Here is an 11,277-nt window from a genome sequence, read left to right as displayed (position 1 = left end):
TAAAGATTACTTTCTTTTATGATATAGACCTTGTTCTTGATTTCATCATCCCATTTAGATGAGGAGTCGGGTATTAGATCGTCCGGTCTCAACAATACAATGTATGGAAAAATATTTTTGGTGGTTGAAGTTGATACTTTTGCAAAATTAGTCCACAGTTTCCATTATGTCATGAATTATCCTGAACACACTTGACTGGGTGTTTTTTTAATTCAATAGTTGTCAGATATAATTAAATATTTCCTGTTTTCATTCTGATAATGTGATTATTTAATTCAGGGTTTCATATGATGAGGCTTTTATTATGGCCAGTGATCCCTTGGAAGGCTTTCATGAAGTGAATCTTGCTTCGCCCACTACTCCAGATCTTCTTGGAGTAAATGAGCCAGGGACTCAGGAACAAACTACCTCACCCAGTGTTATCTACCGACCACATCCTTCTGTTGTGTCCTCCACACCAATCCAACCCAATGCATTAAATGTTTCTGACCTTCCCACGCAACCTGTTTATTCATCTCCCAGACAACTGAATTGTGGAGAAGCATCAGGTGTCAGGTAAGTTGTGTGTATCTTTTTATTTAAATTCCCGATGTTTGTTGCATATAAACTGCTTGCTTTACTCAAGATATAATTTTAATATTACTTACAATGTTGTAATATTAAATTGTGTTCATAATGGTACATTCAACACCACTACTGCCATTTCTAAAATACTTCTTAATGTTCTTATATAAATAAAAAAATATATCACTCTCTTTACAGCATCAATGTTACCGACGCAGTACTTTGTTCTACCTCTGGACCCCAGGGTGGGTCACTCAGTCACAATAATTCCAGAAAGGAGAGCAATAACACAGAGAGAGAGTTTTTGCAGGGTGCTACAGTAGCAGATGTTGCTGAAGGAAATGAAGATATTTTTGGGTTGAGCACAGACAGTTTATCTCACTTACGGAGCCCATCTGTACTGGAAGTAAGAGAAAAGGGCTATGAAAGATTGAAAGAAGAACTTGCAAAAGCTCAGAGGGTAAGCCTCATTGTCTTGTCTCCTCCCGCTTTTTCTCTTCAAAGTGGTTCTAATATTGCAGAATGATAGATGGGCCAGAAGGTGCAGTCTAAGTCTGTTCTTTTCTTACAGAATTATTAGGATCTAATTATTTTATGTAAAGTTATTCTGAATGTGTGCAATGCTAATGTCTTAGAATTATTCCTTGATAGTGTTTTTTTTCTAGTGCTGCTGCTACTTAACCATGGAAAGCTTTTGCTGCAATATGTGGTTAAACATACTTTTTCTTTGAAATGTAGACCATTCTTTCATTCTGACATTTGAGAAAAAGAGTAATTTTCTGTCATTCCATTGTTACTGTGTAAGTATTTATAGATGCTGATTATATACCTCTTGAGTCTTCTTTATTCTAGAGTATAAAAGTATAGCATGTGTCATGGAATATAGAAATGCTGTAGAGCAGGGGTACTTATGATGTTTCATAGGGGAATACCTGCATAGAAAGAAGCAATAAAGATGTCACTGGTGTTCTTTAGAGTACTGTTACACCACACTTCAAATTGAATATGGATACCTTTGAAAGACACTGTGGCTTAAGTCATTAATATTTGTAAAGCGCTTTGTCTTGTTTGGATAGATGGTGCTATATAAATGCAAACGCATTATTTATCATTATAACATCCCGCTGTGCTTAAACTTTCGAGTAGATTTTTGTGCTCTTTGTATCTGTGCCCTTTCCTCTCCTCTACATGAGTCCACTCCTGTTTAGATTTAAGCTCATCTTATCTTGTGTTTGAACTTGTTTTCCTCTGTTACATCATCTTCTTGAATGTAATCGTTTCTGTCATAGTTGCATTTACCCTTGTTAATGTGAATCTTGAATATGGATTTTGACATAACTTCTGTTGATTGTTTATTGCTGAGTAGTTGCTTCCTTTGCTAATGTGTTAGTTTGCATAGCATTTGACCACTGAAAGGGAACGTTAACCTGAGCTAAGCTTGATGACCTTGCATGTGAATGTATAATCCTAGCACTTAAACTTGGAACCCTAGAAAGTAAGAACAAATTAAAGTTTAAACTTTAGAAAAGCTCTTCCAGCTTCTGACAGTATACCAAAGTACAGGTAACAAACTTGAAAACCACATCTCAGATCTGCCACTGTTACCTTGGAATAGTCTGAAAATCTTATTCCAGTGTATACCACTTTGTCTCTTTAAAGATTGAAATGTTTCCTATTTCACTCCAAAATTGGTTAAGGTTTTTAAGGAAATGGCAGTAAGGCTGCTAGGACATATTAACTGCTTTTTATGTATTTTCAAACCTTTTGGGTTGTCTTTTACAAAAGCGATTCAGCACTAACTTGAGACTGTTGATGTCAAAGTTCTTGCTGATTCTCAACCCATCAGGTTGATTCTTACTAGTGTTATACTGGATGGATAACTTATTTAAGATGACAAGTAGGCAATATTTGCACTGTTTCAGAATTGCTCGGTAACGTAGAAATCATAGCAGGAATCTTTACAGACTGTACAACATTAAACTCTATCCCTTCTGTAATACCTACTTTCTTCTACTTCTTATATGTGGACTAGTTTTTTTTCTATTCCTAGTTCATCTCCTCATTGCTTTCTTCCAGAAGTCATGGCTGTTCACGTAGGGCTGTGCCCGCTCCGTGATATTCAGTATGTCATGCAGTCTTTAAACTTTTATTTCCAAGTATATTCACTTTTGTTAGTGAGTACTCAGCTTAAAAACCTGTAGGGATATAATTAATAGGTAGTGCCTGTGAATAGCTAGTTGTTTATTGCTTAGTGGTTTTAAATTCTCTGTCTGTGCTGTTTACTAGGAGCAGTGAGAAAAATTAGAATTACTATTTGCACTTGAATTTTGTAAGCTCATTGAGCCTGGAAACTTTACAGGCTTTGCAGGGGTGAACAAAGTAAACACAAATGTGCTATCTTGCATTTCTCATTTGTTCCAAATTTCTTACCCAAACTCTATGCTATTGTAATATGCATTAAAGGTTGATTTGAATTTGTTACAGTTGTGATCAGAAAAGGAACTAGAAAGGAAATAGGAATTTTGAAGCTTAGGAATCCACTATCTAACTTTTTTTCATGCATCTACTTGGAGGGAAACATTTTTCTTAGTATGCTTTCAGTTTTTTATATTAGAGAGTATAGTATGGCGTGCAATTGTTAGATATTTAAGTATGGTTCTTAAATTATTCAGGAATAGAATAAAGATTTATTCCTTTTTTTTTCCTCCTTTGTGTATGCCTTGTATTTCTTAAGACTACAGACTTCATTTCTCAAATGGAACAGCATTGCTGGCAAAAAAAAAAAGTACTCTTTCAAAAATTTGTTTCTTGACAAGAGGAAATAGACTTTCTACTTCAATCCATATTAGTTGCAGCACCAAATAATGTCATAGGATTGGGAGAAAGGTTGGGTCAGAGGTAACAGCAGGGCAGCATTCTATACTAATGGAGTGTATAAGATTGGACATACTTTTGCCGTAAAATGCCCCCTTAATTAAAATGACATGGGTTTTTTACACTTTGTTGAGACTATTCACGTCATTTTTGCTTATTTTTTCACTGGAGACTTAATTTCTGGCTATATTCTGTAAAGTGGAACTGAAGAGCCCTTGCTTTAGATGATTTGAACCTTTCTTCTTGTTTTTCTCCCCTTTTAAAGCAGTGGCAGAAAAATTGAGAAGACTTAGTGATTCAAAGCCTGGGACCTTATCTCCTCATGTCTCTATGCATTTGCATTTTTTCTGCCATGTTTGGATTGAGCTGTGTCACTGTGGTTCTTGAAGGTAGATCAACCACACTTAGATAACACCTGAGAGAATAACGATGGTATTTTGATATATGGTATTTCTTGATATGCACGTTTAGTGGAGTCTTCGCAAAGGAATACCTTTCTTTGCTTTTTGTCTTAATTAACCAGCATGTTGCATGTATTTTGGATAGCTAGCTTGTAGTTTCTAAGCTGTGGCAGTTCATAGTCATGTTTTCCTTGAATTTCTGTATCATGTGGCCCTGAAGTTACTTCCTCATCAATCAGACTGTCATCCATGACTGCAGAGGGAAACTTAGGTTTCTGTGTTGATAAGTTCATCAGTCACTGGTGGTTAGTCCCCTCCTCTGATGAGGAAAGAGCAGTCTACCAGAGATGTTGGTTGCAAATACGGTATTTAGTTTGAGAATGAATTCCGTGCTTCCCAGGGTCTTTAGAATAAGATCTGTAGCCTTGTTGGTAACAAGTAAAACCATGTTTGACTTCTTGTAGTAGAAATTTGAATTACTGATATTTCCCTGAAATTGAATTTTTTCCACACTGATACAGTGATTCTTGTGAAACAGGTGACAGTATAGAATGTGGTATTTTAAATGTCAGTGTAGTTTAAGAACCTGATCCTCAGATCTAGATTTTTCTTTCAGAGGCTTAAATTTTTGTATGCTTTCTTTATTTCAGAAACAGAGTGTTACAATTTGATCTCTTGTCTTTAATACACAAGATCTGATACAGGATTTGAAGTAGATTCCGCCCCCCCCCCCCATTGTTCTGCCTGCATTGTCAAAGAATCCACTGTAACAGAGGCTATTGACATTATTATGGTGTTTCTGCACAGGTTAACACTGGCGGTTAAATCTCTTTATTTTTCCACAGTAAAACATGACATCTTAAAACTCTGCATGGATTAATGACTAAATTGATTCATAGTAACTATCCAGGAATTCCGGTAGTGCTATACAGTACATTCATAATTTTAAATTTTCTGTTGTCATTTGCTTGTAAGTTTACAAACAATAAAAATGACGATGTTCCAGAATAATATACCATCACAGAACTCCAGTGAAGAGTATACTTTCAAGCTTTTCTAGAACAAAATTGCGGTTGAATTGTAAGGCCGCTGGCTTCTGATTGTTAAAGATGGGTTGGTTCCCTGAAGGTGTTTTAGCATTTCCTTTCTGTCTTTGAGTGATGAAAGTTTTCAGTTTCCATACCCTCTGACTGATGCTGTTGTAGTGTATCGTAGGCATAGAAATTTTCTCAGGCAAGTAGAAGATCACATGCAAGCAAAACAGAAGCATCTTCACCCACACCATAAGATAATTCAATTATTTTTGAAATGCTCTTATCTCTGAAAAGATATTCTGGACCTTCTGTCACATTAAACTCCCTTGTAAATGTGGTTGCAATGGACTAATTTTTACATAGCTTGTTTAACGTGGGTGCTGAGTGAAGACCGGTCAAATAGAAATTTATTCTAATGTTAATACAAACTTTTTTGACAACTTCAGAATTCATCAGTGTTCCACAGTTCTGATTTTAGGTGGTATCTTTTGTTTTTCCTTGATCTTCTGCATCTAAGTCTGACTTGGTTAAATTGCTGAACTAGATGCAGGATGATTTTCTTTCTAGAATTTAAAATATGAATGGTTTTGAAGCAGTAATCTGTATTCCTTCTCTCTCACTGGTTCTTTCTAAAGACCCACCTTGTAGTCTGTGAAGATCAAAGTGAAATAAGCAATAATATGACTCTTTGATGTAGTTTTTTTTTTTAATCTTTTAAGGTTTTTTTGCATGCAAGTTAAATTTTCTTATTACCTACTTTGGTAACTGTACGTGTTTGTGCTTCATAATAGCTCATCTTCATGTAGTTAACTTCTTCAGAACAGTAATGCAGGAAGGACTGCAGCATGGATGGTTAGTGCAGCACACACAGTTGTCTTTTCTGCCTCTGTATGGCTGGGAAGTCTCCAGTAATGCCTTTAAGACACAAGCAGTATTAGTGTTTCTAATAACTGCTAAGCTTTTTGCTTTGGGCACTCTTTATTTCTGCCCTGCTTAAAAAACCTGAGCTATTAAACTTGCTTGGCAAAAGAATGTGTTATATTACGCTCCTCCTGAATCACGTCATGGAAACTTGCCCAGTGTTTGACAAGTCTAGCTAAGCAGCCATGTGTAGCAGACTGCCTGGTGATGTCTACTTTTTGTTTTCATTAAGTAGCTTTACTTGTTTGCTTAAATTTTAATCTAAACCCCCCTAATCTTTCCAGTTGCAGGCAAAACTGTAACCATCTTACTTAAAATAGTGTATTTATAGTGGTAGCCCAGAAGTGAACCTGGGGTAATTCTGTCTTCATTGTGAGTTTGATAACTGTTGACCTGCATATTAATATAACTGGTTTTTAAGATGTATTGATGTTTATCTAGCATTTTCCTTAGAAATCAGTGAAGTAAAGCAAAGGAGATGTATTGATGTATTCTCTCCATTTATAGGAACACGTGAAACTTGAAAGATTCGGATGCAAAATGCTTCTATTTTCTTATTAAGAACCATACTTTATATGGGAAATACTGTAAACCAATACAAAATTAATTTAAATTTTGTCTCCCCTTTCTTTAACCTTTTTTTTCCTCTTTGGCTTTCTGTATTCCTTTTTCTCTCTCTTCCCTCCATTTGTAGCTATTTTCCTGCTTTTTTTTCCCCTGAGAAATAAGCCACTGTATGCAGAATAGCAGCTAGTAAGTAAGAGTTGAGTACTATTTGAGATATACCGTGTTTGGAAAAGAACCATCATTTAAGTGGTACCTTTCAAAATAGTTAAAAGGTTGCATATGGAAAGCAAAAAGTCAAAACAGCAAGCAAACTAGACTAAAAATCAATCAAAATGTCCAAAGTTAAAACCAAATAAAAGAGGGTAGAAATAACGCCTTTGATACTAAATGGGTCTGGAACAGTCCTTAAACACTTGTAAAATGCAGGAGCTGAAGTCAAACAGGACCCTTCATCTTAGAGGAAAATGTATTGCCAGTTTCATGGCAGAAATTGAGAGCAAGACAGAATATCAGCGTGCTACATGGCAAGATGTGGTTTCCCACATTGTTGTGTACAACAATCCTCAATTGTGAAGATTTTGGGAGAAATGCTAACCAGCTCCCAGAAGCACAGGGAAGCTGCCATTTGGGCCTTTCTATGACTCTAGTGACTGGCCTCCCAGAGGTTTCTGAAGGTAGCTGTTTTCTTTACTGGTTTCTGGAGGTTTTCAAAGCAAATCATCGCTATGTTGCATTTGGAGTCTTGAACGTGCCAGTGACAGGCTTGGGTCCTGTATTTCAGGAGGGATGGTAGTGTAATAGCTAGCTTGGCAGGGGAAAAGAAAAGGAGGAGGAACTAGATGGGGATGGGAGGGGAGGTATGGCCAAAAAACTGCTTGAAAGGTTAGAATGGGCTATCTGCTGGTTTTCTTTTCCTTTTTCTCTCCAGCCTTCTCCTTCCTGCGAGAAATTCCAGAGTTTAATGTTTGGGGAAGGGGAGAGGAACTCTTCTTTCCAATTCCTTGTCTAACATTTTGCACTGCTCTGCAAATTACCCCAGTTTTCCCTCAGACTTGGGATAATACAGATGAGATCGGGCATGTGTAACCCTTATACTGCCAAATCTGTAAAACAGATCTTACTGTAAAAGTGGTAGGGTCAGGCCTTCTTCACTCAATTTTTAGTGGTGTAGACAAATAACATTTTGAATTTCGTTAAGATGTTTTAATTTGATTTATATATCTGTGTAAACAAGAGCAAGGTTGTAATTACGATACGATTTTGGAATTGTGTTAGTTGTAAGGAGATATGCAGGAGACTATAGTAAGATTCTTTTAGAATTGTGGATTGTCTAGAGACAAAGCTTTTTGAATTACTATTTTTTTTTTAAATGGATTACTTTCTTTAAGCGTCTGTTAAGAAGTGGGTAAACAGAACTGGTATTCTGTCTGTCCCAATAATTAAGTTGATCTATATTTTAAGTGACTTTTTCCTTAAAGTATAGAAGACTAAAAGTGTTGTGTGTGGTTTTTTTGTTTGTTTTTTTATTTTTTTACTTCAGAGTATTTTGGAAAAGCTGATGTCTGGCATAGAGATACTTTAGATTGGCCTGGTATATTTCTGTATAGCAGGAGGAAATAGCTATTTATATACAGCATTAATTTAATTGTTTCTAGTGTTTAGATTAATATTTTGAAAGGCTTTGTTTAGCAAAGGTTTTACATTCCTCTATTTTTTTTCTTTTTCTCCCCCTTCTCTGTGGTATTAGCTTTAAAAGGCCAAATTACTATTAAGTCAGAATAAATAACTTTCAATTTTCCATAGGAGCTGAAGTTAAAAGATGAAGAATGTGAAAGGCTTTCTAAAGTGCGAGATCAACTTGGACAGGAATTGGAAGAACTTACAGCTAGTCTGTTTGAGGTTTGTTGGAGTCTTCGATGTGATATACTTAAAGGAAGCTGAGACAGATGTTTTATGTAGAATCAGTATATTATATGCTGAATTTTTCTGCAATAAGCTTATAAAGGGATTTGTGTCCTGAAGACCTGGGTGTGTTGAAGTAGAGGCTTAAGAGCAAGGAATAGAGTTTTCACTTAGATGAGAGACCTTGTTCAGCTTGTCAGTATGCCTAGACACAAAACGAAGATAATAAGGAAAATACATCAGAAAGCTTAAAACTATTTAGGCTTATTTTTTGGCATAACTATTTTGAGACAGCTTCTCTGTCTGACAACAAGGCTATCTAGATAAGAGCTAAATTTGAGGTTGCCATGGTGACTAAATAAAAAAATAATGTCGTTCCAGATCAATGGAGGTAGCAGGTACATAACTTAACCATGCTTTCAGCTTTTGAATTTTGGGTCTGGCAGCATGCTACTCCCACAAACTTGAAAACAAATGTTAGTACTGAGTGATGCACCAGGGTGGAATACCTGGTTATCAAGTGAGAAACCTGAACTTTAAGTGGGATCTTTTCGTTCAAGAAGGTGGCAGTAGTGGCAGCAAAGATTGTGAGCTTGTATTACACAAAAAAAATCTTAAATCCATACTTGAAGCAGGAGCAGTTCTCATTTTATCATAGGAATATATATAGGAATGCCTAGCGGCTGAGTTGTGATACCCATAACTGTCACAATAAATTTCAGAATCGGGAGATGATTTGTGTGTTTACCAAATCGTAAGTATTGGTTTTCAGCATATGCATAAAGATACAACATTAGGTATATTTTAGTAACAGTGTTTAAACCTATGATGTTGTATTGGTATAAAAGTGCTATTAAAACCTTGAAAATACTGGCATTCAAAAGTCAAATTACAAACAGCTCTACGGGTTGGCAACATTTTATTTCATCATCTCGGTAGGGCAGATTTACTTTAAAGTGGTTCCTGTGTGTAGAGAATAAATGGGAGACTGGAAAGGTACCTTTGGGCATAAATACTTGTCTATGTTGAGTGGGGGAGGAAAACATTGGGCAGTATTTTAACTGTAGAGAAACAAAAAAAAAATTAACAGTGAAATTTTACATTAATGGCACTTCATAACTTACAACAGTGTATCAGTTTGTTAAAGTTATGTTTGAAATATAGTGTATTAGTAATAATTGTTGAGTTTTAATGATTAAGAACTGTTGTGGGCATGTCACTTGAATTTTTGTGATTTGATTTCACTAAGGGGGCCTAACAAAACACAGTGAGTTTTCTTGATTTTTTTGCACTGGTATGTACAGTCCTTGAGTTCGCATTCTATTCTGAATCCCACTAATTTCAGTGACCCTATAAGTGGATATGCTCAAGATTATATTAATGCATCCTAATGGAGGATGAAGACTTGTTTTACACAGCTGGGTGTATCTATTACGTTATTACATTGTAATAGCACTGTAACATGCTTTGCATTCGAAGGTGCATCACTTAAGCAGAAACTGCATGGTCAATGTTAAATGTATTTGTACACATTGTATAAATGTGTATGTTCCCATTCCTGCATGTGTCTGTTGTTAGAGAATTTTACAAACCCATGTTATATAGCTGTGTTGTATGCCAGTGGGAGCCAGATCTTTTGGTATGATGATGTATGAACTTTTTTGTTTTATTTATATAGCGTCCAGATACGTGCTAGGCGCTTTACAGATATGAGAAGGATCCTATCCCAAGTAATTTAGTTGGTGGCCCTGATCTTTCAGTCTTTGTTGCCTTCAGTAAGTACCAAGTAAGAACAGTAATTTGATCACAGGCGCAAATTGCTGGATCAGAGCCTAAACAAATACCTTATGCAGACAAAAGGCTTCGAGGTATGAGGTAAAAGGATGTTTAAAAAAAATTCCCAGTCCTTTTACACTTTCTTCTTTATTGGCTTAGCCTTGTTTTTCACTTGGATTGGTTTTTAGCGCTTTTTCTGTTCTACTAAAGAAATGTTTATTCATCCATAAACTATTTTTAAGCTGTTGCTTTGTCTGTTTTATTGATGGTAAGCGTTTAGACTTCATAGTTGTTTGGCCAGTTCCTTCATGCAGAAATTTACAGATGACTAAAACTGGTTATTCTGGCTAGAAGAAGGGAGAAGTTCTTTTGAATGTGTTACTGTGCCCATGTTGCTTTCATTGCTACTGGTTGAGTCTTTCTCTTGGGGATCAAGGAACTTGACTTGTCAGCCACTGAAGTGTGACTGGAGCCTGGTGTTCATGATGGGTATTGTTCCTGCTGGAGGGGGGTGGGTGGAGTTGCTGAATTTCTGAATCTGGGCTCAGGACCAAGGAGAAGAAACTTGGTGAGCCAGTGATGAATCCAAATAATGGATTTGTAGGTATTTTTTGGTACGTAACTATTTAATTTCAGATTGTGCACAACTTACTATTCACGAGTAGTCTCTGTGAAGCAAAAGTATGTCCTTAGTGTTTTGGGGTTTTTTATTTATTTACTGGATCTTGTAAACTTGATGCATTTACACTAGCTCAACATTTTTTATAGGAAGCACACAAAATGGTTAAAGAAGCTAATGTCAAACAAGCTGCAGCAGAAAAACAGTTAAAAGAAGCACAGGGAAAGGTGAGTTTTTTTCCGACTTGCTTGCTTTGTCTTTTCACATGGTTATAAATCTAAAGTGTGAATCATGAAGATGTAAATAGAGCATTACCTGTATACATTATTAAAATATATACTAAGTGGTTTTGTGTCACCGTGAAGTATTCTTAGTTAACTGTCTGTGGACACAGCTGATGACACAGCATCGTATCAGATAGCTAGCAAGGTGTATAGGAAGCCAGTACTAGAGTATGCAATTGCATAGGCATCTGTGTATTAGTACTGTTGGAAGATGAAGTCTTGATTTGAACCAAGGTAACTGGAAATTTTGTTAAATGATTTAATATATTCATAGCCTTATACAATATTTTTGTTTGTTAATGACTTCATTTTTCTCCTCCCCTCCACCCCCCCCC

At 36.1% G+C, this 11,277-nt stretch overlaps 1 protein-coding gene across 1 annotated transcript in view; it reads left to right on the top strand.

Annotated features, from left to right (window-relative positions):
* The first annotated feature begins 282 nt into the window (after window positions 1-282).
* The window catches only part of RAB3IP (RAB3A interacting protein), a 25,400-nt gene continuing 14,405 nt past the window's right edge, over window positions 283-11,277 (top strand). The window contains exons 1-4 of the mRNA XM_010295175.1: window positions 283-555; window positions 763-1,024; window positions 8,165-8,260; window positions 10,808-10,891. Of these exons, the coding sequence (XP_010293477.1) occupies window positions 305-555; window positions 763-1,024; window positions 8,165-8,260; window positions 10,808-10,891 (693 nt within the window). The 5' untranslated portion in view covers window positions 283-304. The remainder of the gene's footprint in view (window positions 556-762; window positions 1,025-8,164; window positions 8,261-10,807; window positions 10,892-11,277) is intronic.

The sequence above is a fragment of the Phaethon lepturus genome, unplaced genomic scaffold, assembly GCF_000687285.1.
Source record: "Phaethon lepturus isolate BGI_N335 unplaced genomic scaffold, ASM68728v1 scaffold6929, whole genome shotgun sequence".
Classification (NCBI taxonomy): domain Eukaryota; kingdom Metazoa; phylum Chordata; class Aves; order Phaethontiformes; family Phaethontidae; genus Phaethon; species Phaethon lepturus.
The sequence above is the reverse complement of the archived record's forward strand: the minus strand, read 5'-3'. Positions and strand labels throughout refer to the sequence as shown.